The sequence below is a fragment of the Stegodyphus dumicola genome, chromosome 4 (genome assembly GCF_044657685.1).
Source record: "Stegodyphus dumicola isolate Sdum_Otavi_A_Nest chromosome 4, ASM4465768v1".
Taxonomy (NCBI): Eukaryota; Metazoa; Arthropoda; class Arachnida; order Araneae; family Eresidae; genus Stegodyphus; species Stegodyphus dumicola.
This window is the reverse complement of record NC_140771.1, coordinates 205,086,746-205,108,422: the sequence shown is the minus strand read 5'-3', so window position 1 is coordinate 205,108,422 and position 21,677 is coordinate 205,086,746. Positions and strand designations below refer to the sequence as shown.

The following is a 21,677-nucleotide window of genomic DNA, read 5'->3' as shown; positions in this document are numbered from 1 at the left end:
TGTGACTTGCATTCAGACCTATTTATATTTCCCTCAGCTGCTGTCAAGTTCCTTTTTCAAACAGGTTTACTAAAAGTTATTTCGAAGGCCGATTAAATATTAAACTGTTTTTGTATTCAGTTTTTTTTATGGATATTGCAGGGAAATAGAGAAAATTATTCTTTGTTATAAAATGAAGTTTTGTATTATAAGAATTTATTATTGCAAGGTGAAGTATACGTCAAATGCATTTTATAAAATCACGTTCTTTACATCAAAAGAATTATAAATACTTTTTTAATTCCAATAGCGGGCATTAGCCGTTATAGGCGTAAACCACTGCTAAGGTCGAAAGCGGTTGTCGCTTTATTATAGAGGCACCTAATAGGTGAGCCATTATTGCCTTTTATGAAGGGACAGGCAATTTACATCCATACCCTCTCCGGGATTCGAACCCGGACCCTTCGGCGCGGCAGCGAAAGTCATTAACCACTTTCCCGTCTGGGCGGCGTGACTTCTGAACGTTGTTTTACTAAATAGAATGCAGCCCGTTTTTAAAGACATCTAAATAATAAAATTATGCGTCTTAGAAACTACCAAATATAGTAGTTTATTGAAATTTCATAATTTGCTACTATATTATTATTAATGGACTGAAAACCAGTATCGTAAAACTAATATTTTTTATTTTCTTCCAGAATATTAAAGGAGAAAAGGATGGGTGAAAAGCGAGGAATGCGAGCGTTGGAATTATGGTGCCGTCGTGTGACCGATGGGTACAGGAATGTCCGAGTAAATGACATGTCTAGCTCCTGGAAAGATGGTCTAGCATTCTGTGCTCTGATTCATCATTTTCGACCTGATCTCATGTGAGTAGCTAAGTCAGATTTACAAGTAATATATATTAATTAGTATTTTTTCTTTATGCTAATTAGTCTTTCTTATGGCAATTTTATTCTGCAGTAGTTGCATTACGACAGTTCTTTTATGCTGTGATGAGTTAAACATTAGTTATCGTGAGCGTAATTCATAAGTATTTGCACTGTCAGAGCTAGTTCCAAGCATAAGTGACATAAGCAGCCGCCTGGAGCTCTGATTTTTCGGAGGGCGCCAACTAAGTTGTTCTCGCGAGCGACGACTAAATCAGTGTTTCTTAAACTGTGAATCTTGACCCCAGCTGGAGTCGTAAAGCGAATGTCCGAGTAAATGACATGTCTAGCTCCTGGAAAGATGGTCTAGCATTCTGTGCTCTGATTCATCATTTTCGACCTGATCTCATGTGAGTAGCTAAGTCAGATTTACAAGTAATATATATTAATTAGTATTTTTTCTTTATGCTAATTAGTCTTTCTTATGGCAATTTTATTCTGCAGTAGTTGCATTACGACAGTTCTTTTATGCTGTGATGAGTTAAACATTAGTTATCGTGAGCGTAATTCATAAGTATTTGCACTGTCAGAGCTAGTTCCAAGCATAAGTGACATAAGCAGCCGCCTGGAGCTCTGATTTTTCGGAGGGCGCCAACTAAGTTGTTCTCGCGAGCGACGACTAAATCAGTGTTTCTTAAACTGTGAATCTTGACCCCAGCTGGAGTCGTAAAGCGAGATGTTGATATTACGAAAGTTTAATGCACATACACGAATTTAAAGAAACATTAGTCGCAATACCTTCATTGCTATTAATTTAATATATTACATTTTCTGTATAGCGCACTTATAAAATCGTAATACTGGCCAAACTGGGCTCTATATTTACACATCGAAAAATACCATTAAGCACATCATAATAACGGTGTTGCTTATGTAAGAGTCGTACGACATGGATTAATCTCGAAATGACGCAATGCAAAGGGAGATTACTATTTTTAGAATAGAGAAGGGAAATTAATTTACGCTGCTAATTAAAATTTTTATCTTTTACATATTCTTTATTTTTCTTAGATATTTTTCTTACATATTTATATATATAATGAGACATTTCTCCAATTTGGCTTTATTTTAATGAAGTATGATGGTAAAGAAAAACTCCTTTTTTTTATTTGTAGTAACGCTTTGGCTATCCAAAGTAAAAAAAACAAAAACAAAAAATTAAAAATAATAAAGGCATCTTGAATCCAAGCATTCTTTGTACGTCAGTAAACCAACAGAATGTTTCGAGCGACTGTTCTCAAAATATATTTAGAAATTTTATGACAATTAGCAAAAAAATTTATTTTCCTCATATGAGTTTCATATCTGATTGTTAAAAATAAAAATTCATACACCGTTGGATAAAATCTTGTATTACCTACTGCTATTAAAATGGTAGAAATACTTAACGGAAATAAATATGGCAATGAAATTCACAAAATTGAACTGTCAAAAAGCACTGTTGCCAATAGAATCTCTGAACTTAGCAATGACCAGTTCGAGCAAATTATTACTATACTTAAAACTCAAAATTTATAATTAGTTTAGACGCAACAACTCATATTTCAAAAATAAATCAGTATTTAATATATGTCAAATACATTTATTAAGAAAACATCGATTAAGAATTGTTATTTTGTCGTCCTTTGAAAGAACATACAAGAGGGAAAGACATGTATAGTAAAGTTGACGAAGTTTTTTAAAACTAAAGGTTTAGAATGGAAAAGTTCATTGGAATGTGAAGGAATGGTGCAAAAGCGATGCCACTGATAGTATTGGTTTTCTCATTTGCTAAAGCTGCTGGTAATTATCATGCGTCTGATCCATCCAGAGGCCGTTGCAGCTTATTATGGTTCGACCGTCTGAAGCGCAACCCTGGTTGGCATTCTGCCAAAACACATAGACTCGTCCAAAAGGGGCGGTATTATTTGCTACGACGTAAAAGGTCTTTTCTTCTTCGGAAAGAGCTATGCTGGAGGGAAAGTCCCCATCCTTCCACCCTATTTTGAGAGTAATTCGGTACGAATGGCGCATGCGTGTTTGCGCTCATGGTCGCGGATGAAGCGGTCGAACTATAGTAATGCGACTGAACGAAGTGCTTCAGAATGCTGCCAAAATTATAAACTTTATTAACTCCGAGCTCGTAATAGCGGTTTATTTTCAAGTCGTTATGAAGATATGGAATCCGAATGCAAAAATTTATTATTATACGCAGAAGTAAGATGGATGTCTAGAGGATGAAGTTTAAGATTATTGTTATGAAAAGACAAACTTAGTATATTTTTAAACGCATAAATATCTGGTCTTGTGTTCTCTTTCAGAATGACTCATGGTTGTTAAAGCTGTGCTGTTTGTCATATATTCTTGAGAAACTAAACGATCTCAACATGTCTGTTGTAGTATATTTACTTCGAATAATAAAACTGAAGGCCTTCTTAAAAAGAAAAATGTTGGACGAATAAGGTAGAAAATGGTTCATTCGAAATTTTTTCTGGTATCGACAATTTTATAACTGAACAAAATAATTCTATGCTTTCATTTTAAAATTATAGATCAGCAAAAGCCCACACAGTTTTGCAACAGTCAACTTTATATCGAATTTTGATTTTAAAAAGCTGTCGTGGATTCAGAAACCATTTTTGATTGGCATTAATGAAAATAATCACCTGCCGTACAAAGCATAAAAGAAATTTGTTGCGTTATCGAGCGACTCAAAAACTTAAGTTTCCTAAAAGTTCTTGACTGAATTATGGATCAGAGCTAGAATTGAACTTCCTACAGTTTCTGAAATGGCATTTTATGTTCTGCTATTCAGCTTGACATACTTATGTGAAACGAATTTTTCAGCTTTAACGCTCATTGAATCCAAACATCGTTCGGCGCCGGGAAACTTTCAAGGTCTTTACGTCCAGCAGTATCAAATATTATACCGAGATTCAATTTGTCACGCAGGAAAAAAAGGGGGTGGGGAAGGACGTTCGTCTCATTAAAACTTGATTTTCTTTCATTAATTTTTATATACTTGAAACAAATCCTAAAACTGCTAGTTTTCATACGTGTAATGTGTATCAAAGAAGTAAGTTATTTATTGTGTATATCGCCTAGAGCAAGTACCGGTAGGAGCTAGGCCATCTTCTTTGTAGTACCAGAAGTAATTGAGCTATTATTGAACCTAGCTAACTGTTAAGCTTCCGCTCCAGTTTTGAAGTGCCCCCTTCTCCTACCACGAACTTCTCGAAAAGACTCTACTTGCCCTGTATTTTGATTGCCCCATGCCGCACGGACACTATACGCCTACCGACATCTGTGCCTTCTCCAGGATTCGAACCCGGCCCTATCGGTAGAAAACGTCAAGTTTAGTGGTCACTCCTGGCGGCGTTTTACATCACTAACCGTTATACCGACTTGGTGGCACGGAACATAGTAGTATAGACAAATAATACGGAAAAGAGATAGTCCTTGGAAACGTGGTCAATTGATTCGTCTATTAGTCAAAATGTTCTTACAAATGTCCGTTCTAAGGGTCTTCTTAAGGGAATATCCAGTAATTCTTTGGAAGTCTCGGCCATTACCATTGCATTACAGTGTAGTATATGAAATGCGAGAAATGGCCCGTTTTGTGGCAAAAATACCGGAAGTATTTGAACCAGTTTTGTTAACGGGAAAGCATTGGGGGTTAATGTCTAAGGGATATAGGCAAATGGTGGACGAAAAAGTGTACATTCTTCTGCCCTGCTATCCATCTCTGTCGAGAATCGTGAAAAATTTACTTTTAACGGTTGTTTTCAAGGAACAAAGCTTGAGTGCAGACGTTTAATCAGAGTTCTGAATTTCACACAATTACTAAGATGTGTTTGCAACTTCTTTGTTAAAGATGGCACAAATTATAAACACATACTAGAAATTTTTCAGTATCAAAAATGACGGTACGTTTATTTCACTAAGATTAATATGTTCCTGACAAAAAAGGATTTATAATTTTATGAATGTTGTTTAAAATGAGTACTTTGAAATTCCATGCCGTAGACATTTCGAGTTTAATCATCGTTTAAAGTTGTGCAATCGCTTAGCATCCAATTCCGTTATAATGCGTATTGTTCCCGTTATAATGCGTATGGCTCGGTATAAATGGAACTTTGGTATTCAACGTAATCTGCGTTAAATTTTCGAAATAAAGGAAAATGTTTTATTGCGAAAAAAATCTGGATCAGTCATATGGGCCACAGGCTACATAGTTACTTTTATGTTAATGTGTTAATTCAACATGAAAGCCATGTTTATAATTTGACCATGTTTTCTTTACTTCCTTGTTTTTTATGTTTCTGTTATAATAGCAATAGTGTCTTTTTTTAATTTTCATTCAAAATATTTGCTCAAGTACATCAGTTAAGTTGTTTTTTCCCCTTTTTAGAGACTTCGAATCACTGTGTAAAGAGAATATGCTGTATAACAATGCTTTAGTAAGTATTTATTTATTTCTTTAATTTTAAATCAAATAATGTTTTAGGATGTAGATATGAACCAGTTTTGTTAACGGGTAGTTAACAAAACTGAGTTAATTAGTATAAGACCCCGAATAGAGTTATTTTACCCCCGAAAGAATAATAGATATAAAAGAAATAATAATAGAGATAGAAAAATAATAGAGATAGAAATACCCCCCGAAAGAATAATAGAGATAGAAATAACCCCGAATAGAGTTATTTTAAAACATATTTTGATTAGATGGTTGTGTAATTTTTTGATGGTGTGTTTATTGGATATACATTGTTTAAAGCGTTGCTAGATAAAAATTGCGGTTATGGGATAGCAGTATAAATTCCACACTTTTTTAGTTTTAAAAATTTTAACTTTTCGAACTTGAACAGCTTCCAAAATACAAAAACATGATTTTAATGTGCAAAAAATCAAAAACTGGATATTGTGTTTTCCTCTATTTATGATTATAAAACGTTTCAACGTTTATTGCATTCTAAACTTTCATTGCATTGTTTATTATATAAAAATGAATAATTGCATTCTTACGGAAAAGCATGCATGCATGCATTTATGTGTAAAAACGTTCGGCTGGTATGTTATAGCTCTGAGGAACCTTAGCACCTAGCATCACATTTAAGCTGACAGAGTTTTTTATTTGTTTCATTTGATAATATCATGTACATCGGTTACAATTTAGCGTAATCGTCCCCCCCCCAATATCGATTTCATAGCAAATACTGAGTCTAATATTTTACCTAAAAATAATTAACAAATTCTGACAATTGCTTATAGCTAAAATTTTCACGTTTACTCAGTTATCTCCAGAACTGATCGGCAACGCGTACAACAGTGGTGGTATATATGCATGATGGTAGGTTATTCTTTGGGTAAGGCTCATCAACGCAAGAGAGGTCTAAAATAGAGGTTGCAAGATAGAACAACAACAAAAAAGACTAACAGGAGTATGGTCCCCTCGAAAAATTGTAGAGCTCTCACAACATCGCTTCATGCTGGAAATGAGGTAGTTTGTGTCCCTGTAGCAGACGGACTCACTTTTGAAGCTGCGATGTTAAGGTCCTGGAAAAGAAAAAGTGAGTTTCAGTTGCCTCCTAAGAAGATATGAGACATTTGTTATAAGATTAGGCCTGGAGATCTGGCTGGCCAGTTCATCCGGTAATATCCGAATCTTCCAGAAAATCATTCATCAGATCCGCTGTAGGTAGATAAGCGTCGTCGTCCATAAAAATTAACTGAGGGCCCACCCCTAAAAAGGCGAACATAGAGATCAATATTTCTTCCCCGTTCATTGCAGTAGTCACAGAGCTTATGTCAAAAATATGAAAGCCTATGAACAGAGGTGACGTAATGCTTGTCCAGACCGCCTAACAATAGCATGATGCCTGCCTAGACCATCAAACTTTCGCTGGCACACTTGATTATAATATTGGAAGACAGATAGCAGATATATGGTTCTCTCCAGATGGAGGTACATCGATAATCAGCAATCATGCTAAATCGAGACCTATCTGTGAAGAAGAGAAAGGCTGCCCGCTGATGCTTGATCCAAAGCTGATGTTCTGAAGAAGTGAGTGGTATGCAAACAGCGGATCTTGTAGCAAACCTCTCATATGGAGCCTTCTGAAACCAGTAATCCATAAAACTCAGCTTCATGTGGCCGTGTGGAAGTAACGATAGAGTTAAAAAGGTATTACGCTCTCATAATGCCTTGATGAAATGGACAAGTTCGATATTCACTGGTCCTGACGATCTTCTTGAACGATTTTGTCCAAGCTTTCTTTCTACGGATCCGGAGTCTTTAAACTATCTCCATAAGCTGCATACGACACAGGGCATTGCATACGACACAGGGCACACAAGTCTCTAGCAATCTACACCTTATAAGACTGCTTTAGATCTTCCGATAATTATCAACTTCCAAACTTTGGTGGTTACTCAGTTTAACTATCTACATTGAATTTTACCAAATGTTGTAAAAAAACATTGCGAAAATAGTTAGATGTGCGAAGGAAAGAAGTGCTAAAAAGGCTGCCTGCGCTTTTTAACGATCTCTTTCCCTAAATATACACGCCTTGCGTATTCGACGCTTAAGATTTGCATTTTTGATTTGGAAATATAATTTCGTTCAGTACAAACAAAATTGCCAAAATTTGCCAATTGTATTAATTTTTAAAATCAATGTATATTTGAAAAGAGTTCACATAATGTGTAATTTGTATGCTATTCTATAGGACTACACCACAAGAGTTATTCATGTATTTTTTATCATACCAGTTAAAAGTTAAAATTGTAAGAAAGCTAACTACTTCTAATTTTTTAATGGGTAGAGAGAAAATAGCTTTCTCCATGCGGAATATGTAAAAATGGCGCTATATCAACCTTAACGTGCGCGACAGTTTTGCAAAGAATGTTCGAAAGAGACCTTTGAAAGTTGGAATGTTAGTTTCCATTATTAGTAAGTTAGGAATCAAATTTTGAAGCTACGCCAACTCTCGAAACAAATCGAAACAACCTGTAGCCAGCATCTGTTTGCTTCAAAAATGAATTTCTTAAGTTCATCTTGACTAGTTACCGAAGTTATGCAGTTATCCACATAGAATGCATTCCTCAGCTTTTCTACGGTTTCAGGAAAATGGCTTTCATTTTGTCCCAAATGGTAAGCTAGAACGGCAGCTAGCAAGAAAGGGCTGCTCGGAAGTCCAAACACTACTCGTCGGTCACGATACACTTTTTGTTTTCTTTCCTTATATTCTTCCCACCATATGAATCTAAGAAAATCTTTGTCTTCTTTGGCCACGAGAGTCCTCCCCTCCTATCCCTAGTGCAAATTAAATATTTGGTTTAGAAAGACTAGGTTATTCTTAATAAGTGAAATAAAGAGTTAATCTCGTGCTAGACCAGAAAAAAAAAAAAAATTGATGACTTATGTTTAATTTTTTTAAATCATAATCTGTCTTTCAGTAAAACTATAATTTGGTGAATGAATTAAATTCTGACTCTGAATTTTATTAATTAAATTAATTTTAAATAGTAAATATAGATTATGCTGCAGGTACTAGACGGACTATATCTGGTTTGAACAAAATATCTGGTGTACAAAAAACAGGTTTCATTTCCCTCAAATCGAGAATTGTAAATAGTATGTGCGTTTGAAAAGCTTTGCAGCCTTTTAAAATATTTTCTAGTATGTTACGAGATAAAAATTATTGAAATTTTTTCACTAGTGTTTATGCCAATAAATTAAGAAATTATATCCTTAACCTGTTTGTGGTTTATCTCTTTCTAACATGCCAATCGGCATTTAACGGGATAATAGTCGGTCAGAAGGAAATGAAGTAAAAATAAAACAAAAATTTCATTTCCAGTGTTCCCAAATGACTACGGGAAAAAAAATTAGAGCGACAAAAATTTTTCAACTATTGTTCCTGTCATGTTTCGCGACCGTAGTGCCATCTAGTTTTCGTATTGAGCATTATTCTAAACAAAAAATAATTTAGACTTCCGGTTCAGAAATTTGTCTTTATTTACTAAGAGCAGTGCTGTTAACTAGAATTTGCAAAGGTTTCGGTATTTAGTGATTAGGCGAATTTGCGTTGAAACTATAATACCGAGTACGAGTTTTAATTTAAAAAATTTTAATAAATCGATTTCTTTCAGCATATAGCGAATGTTAATTTATAGACGCCGTGCAATTAACCTACCCACATTAATACAATTTTTTATTTCCATTTATATTTAATTTTATTAAATATTTATTTAAAAAAATTTTAATATATTTTATAATGACATGTATTGAGAACGTTAGTAAATGAGTATATTCATTGAAAAAATTCTTTTATTTCAGTATAAGAGCAAAGTAAGAGAAAGTAATTAAGTAAGGAAAAAATCATCGTAATTGTATTTAAAATCCAGTATTAAGATAAGACCCTGACAGGATCCAGTACCCGAGTTTTGCCTGTTTCTTATTCGTGACTGAACTAGTAACCATAGCTCATCGATTTAGGAGGAAAAAAAAAAAAAAACTGCACCTCGCGGCAAAAAGCATAGATGATGCCCCTGACTGATGTATAGTTAAATATACAAACTTATCAAGAATGTATATTAATACAAACATCCAAACATTTCCAGTTAAATAGAATCCTTTTTGGGCAGTTTCCAGTGTTTGTTAAATTGTTAATGAAGCGTAATGTAATTGTATTTAGTTTTTCTGCTCGTTTACTGGTGTTTATAAATAACAAATTTATGCTTTAACTTAGTAGATTTTTTTTTTTTTTTTTTTTCTTTTTTCCTGAAAACGGAAAGATGAAAATTTTCCTAGTTATATCTCTTTTTAATTCTCCTTCCATTAACCAAAGGTGTGCATTTGCCTGAACAGGTTCATTAGAACTGGTAATATCCCTTATTTAAATCGCTCGCTGTCGAAAGAGTTCAGTGAAATAAAAGCCCAATCATGGCAATTATTGTAAAATGTGCTAGACATTTTTTGAAAAGTAAAAGGAAGTTTTGCTGTTGCTTGAAGTACAAAAGGTTGCTTTCATTTTCATTTATAATACCTTATGATTTATTCTGCTATTTCTAAACTGAAATTACTTACTTATTCATTACACTCTGTCGTATAATCTAAAGACCTCATCTTAAATACATGCGAGCTAATTTGCATTTTGGCATGGAAACGGAAAGAAAAAAATGACAGCAAAGGTCTAAAGTCTAAATCATAAAATAACTAGTTAATTAACATAAAGGAACTCAAGAACTTACCCAAATAGAAAAAATATAAATTATGTATTAAATTTATATTATTATTTCTTCTCTAAACTAATAACTGATAGATTAAAATGTTTGGTACTTTTCCGTTGTGCCGGTGCAAACGATTAAAGTCGCCAATAATGGTACAACTGATGCCATACGGAATATCTTCGCCGGTAACACCCTTCATTTTCAAAACAAGTCGCAGCCATTTCTTAGCAGATTGATTGTTTCTTTCAATACTGGCATACAATTACATAGCATTTTTACTAGTTAAATTTTGTGCCCTAAGACCATTCGCGGTAATTAATTAGGATGCAATCACACCATTCAGAATGCAAGAATTAGGATGCAATCACTCGAAGGCGAAAATATAGAAAAGGCAAAATCAAGGGTTAAATTCATCAAATCTAATGAGAATGCACTAGCGAAGTAAAGCACTGCGGTTTTACATAATTTCTGAGTAAGCTATTCGTACGAATTGAAATAATTCTTGCATTTAAACTTGTATTCCATAAGATTTAATTTAAGATTTAATTTGAAATTAATGTAGATAATTACTGAGAGAATTTAGATTTTTGTAGCCTAGTTTACGTGAGATAAGATCACTTGGGGTCACTTGATACGAACCGGCGAATCAGGATGTTGAGCCATGAAAGCATAGTAAATTCTTAAATTAATGTGTTTTTACAAATTTTTTGTCTTTATTTATTGGCTTTTTACAAAATTTTAAATCAAATTAAAATGTTTATGCCTTCAAAATAAAAAGTTCTTAGCACTAACATTTTTCATGTGTATACTGTATGTTGTTGCCAATAAAGTCTGCTCTGCGAGATTTGCGCTGGCGAAACGGAAAAGTACCAAATGTTTCTAGCACAAGTTAAGAACTACAGTACAAAATTCACTGCAGTATAGTTAGGCATTTCTGGAGAGCATTAACATCATATTTTGTTTTACGAAGCAAAATTATTTGTGCATAGATTTAAACAAAAACATGAAGTGTAATTTAATTCACTTCTAATTTATGGCTTGCTAAATTTCCGTTAAATTTTTTATTTACATTTTTGGAAGCTGTGAAAGACGAAAAGAGCGATTTCTAGTCTAGATATTGTTTTCCTTATAGGCGCCTACCAGCGGCCGAGCGGTAAAGTCGCTGAACACTGGTAGTTCGGTTCGAGGTTCGAATCCCGCGAACGGGCTGGCTGCATTGGTGTTTTCGTGGTTTTCCCCATGTGTAACGTGTATACGAGCCAGTTTCCCTTAGAAGGTCCTTCACGAAGGTATCCCTCCCCTTAGGCAGATAGCCCTAGTGTGCTTTGCCGTAATTAAATACACCACAATTCCTTATAGGCTCGTTAAGTTGACTTCCTGTTTGTTCATAAGTCGATTATATCAAAGGGAGAAAGCGCTGTCTGCCTAGTGGAAAGAATGGTCTTTGAAAGAAAGTAATTCGTATTTACTTAGATAAAAAAAAAAAAAAAATCTACTGTTCAGTGGACAGTAGTGGCCACTTGTGGGAATTTACTGTATTGATGAGACTGCCTTAATTTTAGCTCCCGCAGATGATAGGTAATGGAATATTAAGTGTAAATAAATTATTTTTAAACTATGTTTAGATTAGAAATGAGCGTAAAGAAAAATGTGAAATAAATTGCTTATAATTTTAAGAAACGATACAGAATATACTCTTTTAAAGTAAACATAAAATACTGAATGATACTATTAAACTTTTCTTCTTAATTTATTAAATGATTTACTCTATTCATATGCCTTTTTATTTATAAACTAGAACATTAAAAAATCATAAAATGGAGAAGAAAGCTTTTATTGGGGCGCAAAAAAGAAAGAAGAAAAAGAATTATGCGATGCTTTTTTGAATGGGCAATGAAGAAAATCAAAACTGCTGATTAGTATTTCCGAGTTGAAAATTCTAGTCAAGAAGAATATCAGGCATCAACTTTGAACTCACAGGAACAGCCATCAGAAAATTGCGAACATTTAAATAGGGCATCAGACTGTTCGAATATAATTTAAGAATTAAAAATGTACCAGAAGATATTTAGACTGAAATCACTGAAGAAGGCGAACTATCAGAAAATGTTTCAACTACAGTCATAAACAGTGATGAAATGTCAGACAATATTCCAACCTTTTTTAGAGATGTAAAATATGAAAGATATCCATCCGATTTTGGTCATTAACCAGAAATTTTTACAAAGTATAAGAAAGAATTTATTTTAAATTTTGGCCGTTGTGGACCAAAAGATGCCGATTCTTTCCAAAGTAAAGACCGCAGATCATTTTCTTCTGTTCAGTATACAATGATTAATAACTCCGTTTTCGAAACAGATTTTACTTTGTTATTTACTTGAACTCAACAAAGACTAAAGCGAACCATATTGGTTAATTTCAAATAAGGATAGATGTGGTCGACAGGAATACAGGACTGGCAATCATTACGCAAAAAGGGAAAAAAAAAAAAAGCGCGACCGAAGTTCTCATCATATCGCAAGCTGTAAGCAAATAACTGTATTGGTCAAATATGGGAAAAATCTGTGAAAGATGAAATCAATATCAGTTAGTTTTAGAGGGATTAAATCCAGATAACTTTAGCAAAAAATAACAATGGTTACATACATAGCTAATTTTTTTTTTATCTGATGTCACATTATTAAAAGAATATGACATTGTGATGAATGACGTTATTAAAATGCTCTCCAGCCCTGTTAAATATTTGAATTCTGCAACATAAAATGAGTTAATTCATTGTTTAAGTAGTATTTGTTTGAAAACAAAGCTTTTGGATGAAATTAAAAATTATCTTTTTTATTTCTTTGTATGAATATCGCGAACAAAGTAATCGTAATCGCGAAAAACTTCGGGTATCATATTTCAATAAAAATATTCATTTTGATCATTCCCGAATCCATCTGGGGCCCACCAGCGGCCGAGTGGTAAAGTCGCTGAACGCTGGTAGTCCGGTCCGCGGCTCGAATCCTCCGAACGGCCCGACTGCATGGGCCTTCGTAGTTTTTCCCCATGTGTAACGTCTATACGAGCCAGTTTCCCTAAGAAAGGCGTCCACGAAGGCTCCCTTTCCTTAGGGAAAATAGCCCTCGAAACTTTGCCGTAATTGCATAACAAACCGAATCCATTTTTTTTGGAGGGGGGGAGGCGGTGACATCTGTACGTACAGACAAAATAAAGGACTCTTTTTATTTCCTTGTACGAAGTAAAAAGGAAGTATTGTAATCGCGATAAGTTTCAGGCAGCATATTTCAACGAAAATATCCATTTTGACCGCTATCGAATGCAATTTAATGATGTTTTTGCGTGATATCTGTACGTAAAGACAGAATAAAATACTCTTTTCTTTAAAAAAAAAAAAAAAAAAAAAAAACTATAAAACTGCTTTAAAATTAATTCTGAAGAGAATTTTTCGTGGCGTCTGTACGAACGTATGTACGTACGTGCGTACGTACGTATCTCGCATAACTCAAAAACGAGTAGCCTCAGAACGTTGAAATTTTCTATATAGGACTGCTATAACATGTAGATGTGCACCTCGTATTTTGGTTGCAATCGGCCGCACCAAACATATATAAATATATTTATATATGCTATATCCACTCTATTACCCGGCTCAGTGATCTCAGTTTCTTTACTCTTATATGTTTGTAAATTGTACATTTTTTGCTTTAAAAATGATTGAATTATGTTGTTTTTATGTTCCGGTTAAGGATTTTATGCCTTTGGTAAATCTGTGTACAATATTTTTAGAATTATCAGCAATTTTAAAGTTGTTTAATTGCCACTAAGCATGTTTTTAATGGCGGCCATTGATGTTTACATTTGAAACAGGATTTGTTGCCGATCTAGAGAAACTTAGCTTCGCAACAACAAAGATAACGCATTCATTTATTATTGCCAATAAAATCATGCTTAATTCTTTCTGGAATTTTTTCGAGGAAATAAGCGTTTGAGATTTACTTCGTAATTTTTAATATAGATATTTTGAGTTTTTATGTATTTTTGCCTTCTCGCGAAGTGTGAACTGAATTAATTAAATGAGAAATACTCAATCGTCTGTGAAAAACTGTTTTTTTTTTTGTTTTGTTTGCTTAATTTCTTTTATACATCATTCTAGCTTTATTATAGTATTTGAATAGAACATGTGGCAACGATTAGATAATTCAGTACTTTTCCGTTTTGAGGACAGTAAAAAATTGCAGCAAAAATGTATGCGCAAAAGCGCCAAATCTAGCAAACGCGCCCATTTAAACAGCGCGCCAAATCTAGCGTACGCGCTGGTTTCAGATTGCGTAAGTTTATATAGTTCTATATTTCTTAAGACGTCATTAAAATATTAGTTTAATTTTTAAATCGTTTTTTGATAGCCTATCGATTTAACAATTTGGGAATTGCCCATGACGAAAAGTCGGCAGTAGAATTTTGGGTAAAGTGCAGAATAACCCACTGTTTGACGCGTTTTTAAGAATTGCACATACTCGATATCCACGTGCACATCGACCTATTTTCACTTTAAAAAAATCCTAGAATTGCACAAAAATGGCACTGCGTACACCCTTGACTTTATCTATGTACATATCGACCTATTTTCACTTAACAAGTAAAAGAAAATTGACAAAAATCCAATTGATTTTACCCTTGTAAAATGCGGCAAACAAATAAGTGAGCGATTCTGCACTTTACCGAGAATATTTTCAAAGAAAAGGCATCATTCATTATAGAAAATTCGTTTGAACAACCAACGAGATGAAACAATGCTTTAGCGATAAGTCGGTATCGAAATAGCGATGCAGGCATCCATTCAGTTATGTTTAGCAATTTTTATATAAATTATAATAATGATCTGAAATAGTTATTTACTATTATGCTTCCATTCAGTCATGTTTAGCCTTTTTCATATAAATTATAATAGTAAAAAATTAAAACATCAACCTTAGATAGTTATTTACTATTATACTTCCTTTCTTGCCGCAATTATTTTTGGCAGCATTGGCATCAACAATAGTTTGGCGATTTTTTACGGCCCTCGAAACCGAATAGTACCGATAATTCTATTCTTTAAATGATATAAATTTTGTGCATTATGAGTTATAATATGAACGAAATATATAAGTTAACTTTTATATAATTATTGGATTATATAACAGTTAACTTAGTTTCCGTTATATAATTATTGTATAAGTTAACTGTTATATAATTATTAATGCTGTTAAGTGAATCTAGCGCCGGAGTGTCGCTATGGTAAACAAATACTAGAGTGAATTTTAAAGAATGCATTTATTCTATTGTGGTTTATGCGCTGTCGGCGAAGTAGATTTAATTCAATCCAATAAGTTTAAATGAAATGCAAAAAAAAAAATGCGTATAATTTAATATTCCGTAGAAGAAAGTCATGTGGTGTACACATCAGATTTTTTCCAAAAAGGATTGTAAAATAGATTCAAAAGGAATTTTTTCTCGACATTTGTACGTTCGCATGTACGTACTACGTATGTATGCACATATATGTATCGTATAACTCAAAAACATGCATCGTATAACCCAAAAACGATTAGCCGTAGAGCGTTGAAATTTTGCAAATGGGGCTACTGTAATATCCATTTGTGAACTTCTCTTTTTTATTGCAATTGGCAATGTACATATATACTCACTATATCGACCTCCTTACCCGCCTTTATTTTTACAATCGTTGGTAAACTATTATTTTCCCATATATGACTATTATTCTTCCCATTAGAGAAGTGTTTTAAAGGCAAAAAATGTTTTGGCTATGTCAAATTTAGAAAAAACATAATTTTCGATTCATAACGAAATTTAACTTTTCATTCGGTCTACCGGTTCCTATACTTGGGAAAGTTTTCTACTCGTTATGAAAAATAAATTAGAAGAAGTTTGCCTCCCTTACGACAAAAAAGTGGCCGAGATATTTAATTCATAATTTGCAACTTTTGATGTCATTTTCAACTTACCTTGAGGGATCGGGTAATTAAGTTAAAATTATTCGAGGAAATAATTTTAAATGAAATGCAGCAAAAAAGTGTATAATTTAATAGGCGATACAAGGAAGTCATGTGTCTCCATATCAGATTTTCAACTGTTCAATAAAAACTATTATCTGATCTAATGAAAACTACTATCAAAATGTTGGCTTCTGGAAACCTTAGTACTGTAAATTTATTTGGGGGGGGGCAAGAATTTTTTTTTTTTTTTTTTTTTTTTGCATAGGGGCCCTAGAGTTCTAGTTACGTCTTTTTGGGATAAATCATAACTCTAGCCGGAGCGCAATCAAGCTCTAAATAAGAAGGCTCTGGCACTTCCTTTTTGTAATTACAGAACAACAATTTCAGTAGAAATTTGATCTCAAAAATTTTATTTTTAATAGCAATAAAAGTAGATTAAAAAATCGCTTATTAAATTTTAATTTACCTCTTTACATTTTATTTCATTTCATTTTAATTGTTTAAATAAATAATAATCGATTATTAATAATTAGATAATAGTTAGCAAATATTAAGCGTTAATATTAATTAAATAATTATTTATTAATTTGATAATAATTAACTATTTGATTTTTAAATTGTTAATGATTTTAATAGTCATTTTATTTAATTACTTTTCTTCCTCTTTCCTGACGGTCCTCCATAGGGCTCTGACACTTCTAATTTTTGAAATTAAGTCCTGTGTCGGACAGAAATGGTTTTCCTGTCTTTCTTGAATGTAATAAGGGATATTAATAAAAATGATGTTATCAGTGAAATGATGCTAGAAAAATTCCGTTAAAATAACTTAAGCTTTCATTTACTAACTCTTACCGATGATGTACCGATTTACTAACACTTATACTTCTTGTGTCGATGAAAGTCATCCGTAAGCAAAGTGTTGCCTATTTATTGTTTTATTCTTAATTTTCCCGCCATATTAAATGCCCCCCAAATGAAATCTCACATTAGGCACATAAAAATGTATGCACCATTTGTTAATATTTTAAAATTTTTAAAAACGGAAAATAACTACGAAATTTTTAATGTTAGAAAGTCTTCCATGTAAGCATCCTTGAGAAGTAATCAGATAATTTTGACAGACTTTGCTTAATAATTTAAATACCTTTACCTACATACGTGTGCTTAGATCTACTGATTTAGTTCAAGGCCAAGAAATAAATTCCCAAATTTATAAATTTTTTTTTGCACAAAAAGTGCACAAAATTTATAAACGTATTAATTTAAAATTAAAAGTCATTTCACGTTTCTTCTCACATTTACTATACTTGCCATTGGATTATTTTACATTAATATGGATTATTGGAGATTTTCTTTGGAGAAATTCCTAAGGAAAACTACGAGGCGGCACCGTCATGTAATCATGATTGAGCCCCTTCCATGTCATGAAATCTTCAGGGTGCTTCTTTGTAAAAGACAATTTTCAACTTGAAAAAAATGCTGGCACCTTACATGGAGGGCAATGCTATGCGATTAGGGTTTTAGTTTACTAGTAAGGCAGCAAGAAGGTATACTTGCACAGTAAGCACTCCGCGTAAAGGTTCCGGCATCTTATTGGAGCTAAAACTATTTTTTATAAGGAGATGGACACCCTAGCGGTTTCTTTCTCGGTAAATGAACAGCGGTCGATTTACGTATTACTATTATTATACGGTATTAATACTTTAAAATACGGTATTAGTACACGGTATTAGTACTTTTAAAAGAGATTTCATAATGCAGTATAGTCACTCTGAAATTCCACCTAGCAGCTGTGGCTGGTGACTGAAATCCAGGACATTTGGCAGGACTTAGCTGAAGATCACTTTCACTGATGTAGGAAATATTTTCCGGAAAAATTTATACATACACAAGCTTTCCCTGTTTTTTCAGTTGAAAAGAAGTCAAACAAATGTTTAATAGTAACACTGAATTAATTTAATTAAACAAGAAATATTTCAAATCATTTTGCTGCTTATAAGTTCATTATAAATGAGTTAAGATGTCGATGTCTAGGTATTATATGGTACAAGTAGTAACGGCTTCCGTAACCATATTTAACTGCTTCCTCCTTTGTTCGGATGTTGCTAGACAAACGGAGACACTTTCCTCCACCGGCGTTTAGTTCAATGACTGCAGTTAGAGGAGTAGTAAACGAATAAACACATCATCATTTTGAATTAGTATTTTAAAAATTTATAAGCGATTATATTGAAAAGATATTTTGAGAAAGGCGTTTCTTAACTCACTTTATCTTAATTGGATATTGGCAAAGTAAAATATGTCGTTACTGTAAATATACTTCCTCACCACAAAAAATTGTCTCTGCCATTGTTGAGGTTGCAGTTACGGTTAAGCGATAGAGCTTAACGACGACATGTAATCTGAGTCAGCCTTGTGTCAGCTGAACTTAAGTTAGCAAAGCAAATGTTTCCTCGAACTGCACTTTTAAACTTTTTTTCGGGTCAAGCACCTTTACATGTGGCGTATTGTTTCTTTATTGAAATCTGGATTGACAAATGTGTTACAAACCCGGCTACTGAATGTTATAATGTAATTTCAGTTTATTGACGTTTTGAATTAAAATGTAACTAGCATTATTTGAAATGAGTATGTTACGTAATGCCTACTTCTATCAATATGTCAATAACAGACCTCTGCTGAGAGAGACTTACTTATTATTAGGCAGCTTCTTCCTCAGTCGTAAATTGTTTTGAAAGTTTTTCCCTTTAGTAATTGTTGGTGATATCTACAAAGCAATTTGTATCGTTAAATCAATGGCTCTAATTCTCAATCTTATAATACACACTGAAATCGCACAAAACTTCTGTGGCCTAAAGAAAATTAACCTAGTAATTGCTAGAAAGCTACCGAAGTTGGAGTTAATAATGGTTGCCTAAGAAAATGTGGTTCTCGAGAGTATTGCAATATGCCCAGTTGATCAAGTATTTTGATACTTCGGAACATAGAAGAAATTACAAGAAATAGAATATAATTTTTAAATCAAAAGAGGATAAACGGCGCACGTTAACCTCATTAGCAGTAATGATGTCAGTCAGTATCATTAATAACTGTGTTTAGGTTTTTCTTTTTATTTTGGCCTTTCATGTCCCGTATCTTAAGTTTTTAAACAAAACATCTCATTCATTTAACTAACGTGAAGAAGTTAGCAATTTTGCCATTAAAAATACGCATCTTGCCAGATAATTTAATTTTGAGACAGATCAGTGCTATGGAATGAAAATATATCAAACACGGAAAGTTTATTCCCCTTTTTTGTCCGCTACACAATTGATATCCTATTTTATTTCTTCGAGGCCGATCAACTATTTGTGTCTATAAATTTTAGAGAATCGTAAAACTTCACCATTACGTCCATTGTTTTACACTTCGAACTGCCAAAGAAGTCTTTTTTTTTTTTAAATAAATTTTATTCGATTTTGCCGCAGATACCGATACAAGGACTACACTGCGGCCGAAAATTATACAGCCCGTTCAGGCCATAACTCAATTTCTGAATCATTTGACCTACATTTTTTTTAACCTATCATCCATGGATAATTCAAAGTTAAAACCCACTTTTGTGAGAAACCAGTTTCTTTGAATGGACGGGCAAAGCTGTGTATTTGAGACTTCGCTTCGCATCTCTGTATGTCCTCGTGCGCCCCGAGTGGAGGAGAGTTTATCCACTCTTCCCTTTGTTAAGTTTCCGAGTCATTTGGTTTACTGGACTCGTATTATGTATCTGGGCCACGGTAACCTAGTGGTGAACTTTTACCCTACAAATGTCGAATGCATCAACAAAAGGAGTGTTGGTCTACGCCTGACGAGCGAAAGTAGAAAGCTTTTTCAAATTGGCATATTTACAAGGCATTCAGAGAATGGGATAAGTTCGTAAATTTGTCTCGTTGAAATTAATAGGGCTTATGTGGGGCGAGTGTTGGATTCATATTCTTTATTATATTTTTATTTATGTGCATTAATCTTCCTATTACGCAATTTATGCTTTTCATCTGAAAGCATTCATTACGAAACAGAGTACTTCCGGGTTGTGGAGGGCAAACTGCAGGTCGTTTTTCGTTTCAGTTAAACCAGAGAACCTTTCTTTATCATCAGGTTAATTATTTTCTTTTTGAGTTCGTGTTAAAGATAAAAGAAATAAGTTTTCACAGTTAGTTGCTTACTATTCAGTTATATCATGTATTTTACAGAAAGTTTTACGCATTAATGAAAATCACGTTTTAGAAAATAGTTGCGTGTAGAATGCATTGGATGCAAATCTTTTCTTTCCCTTCCCGCCAAAAAACAGTATAAAAAGAAATTAAAGAAAAATAATACTTAGGAATTAATTACGATAGGTCTCCATTTATCTGATTTCAACCTCGGCTGAGGCTTGAACTTGCTTGCAAATGTTTCTGCATTTGAAATTGTATTGATCATATTTACTGTTTTCATTGTAAGACTTTTGTATTTGTATGTATTCTTTTAGGTAGTATTTTGTATATAGTATCTTGATCATTATTATTATTTGTATTGTATTCGACTCGATCATTGTACTATAACACTTGGTTATTTTCAACTCTTGTCAAGCACTGAGTCACCTGTCTGATTCATTTTTGGCTTTGGTCCTTTTAGGTCTCTCCTTTTTCTTTTCCTATCCTCCGGTTTCTCTTTAGAGATTCTCTCCACGTCCAGAGCTCGTTACGTCATGTGCCTTCGGGCTTCATTTCATTGAACCGGCATCGTTCCACCTTGTAATACCCCGATCATAATATCAAGTCTAAGCCTAATGTCACAGGTCAATGTTACTCTGATGTGCTATAAAACATTATGTCTAAATGGAAGAAGCGCGCGTTGGAAACTCTGACATTCGTGAAAGAAGGAACACCATACCATACACTTATTCTCTGGCTTTGGAGAAAATCACGCATTAAGTCATCACCAGTCATGTCTCCAAATCTTATACTTGGTGACATTTTGGTTATGAGGGTTACGTGAAATAATGCGTATACAGAGACTTAATTTTATCATTCACAAGGCTCTACGGGAAGAAGGGGAGCTTATTCTCATCACCTATTCTTTTCTACTTAAAAGATCTTTCATTATACAACAACAGAGACAATCAATACTTAACAAGATAATTAATGCCGCTGTCCTACAACGGCAAATTCTCAGTCTTATTTTATATTTGTTTTACGTCTATGATTTTTCAGGATTTGAAAGTAATTTATATTTGACGGCTTGTAATGCGAAAAAGTCCAATCACGCAGTAAAAAGAATAAAAGACAAAATGGCTGAAGCAGAAGTATGAATGTGAGAAGTGGAAGATTAATAGCAACAAAAAAAAAAAAAAAAAAAAAAAAAAAAAAAAAAAGAGAACCTTCGGTAAGACAGACGAAGTGCGTCTGAGTAATGCTTGCCGATAATTTCTCCTGGGAGAAGCATTTGAAGGAAATTGCTGCTGAAACATATGGCATAATTTTCAAGTTCAGGTCTTATTTTTTGCTGATACCTTGAAATTAGGTCTTAATGGAAAGAA

General features: G+C 33.5%; 1 protein-coding gene across 3 annotated transcripts in view; it reads left to right on the top strand.

The window, feature by feature from the left end:
* The window catches only part of LOC118201933 (MICAL-like protein 2), a 105,792-nt gene that overhangs the window by 66,675 nt on the left and 17,440 nt on the right, over positions 1–21,677 (top strand). For all 3 annotated transcript variants that reach the window (XM_085815914.1, XM_035374089.2, XM_085815915.1), the window contains exons 2-3: positions 678–848; positions 5,299–5,347. In XM_085815914.1, the coding sequence (XP_085672040.1) occupies positions 697–848; positions 5,299–5,347 (201 nt within the window). In that variant the 5' untranslated portion in view covers positions 678–696. The remainder of the gene's footprint in view (positions 1–677; positions 849–5,298; positions 5,348–21,677) is intronic.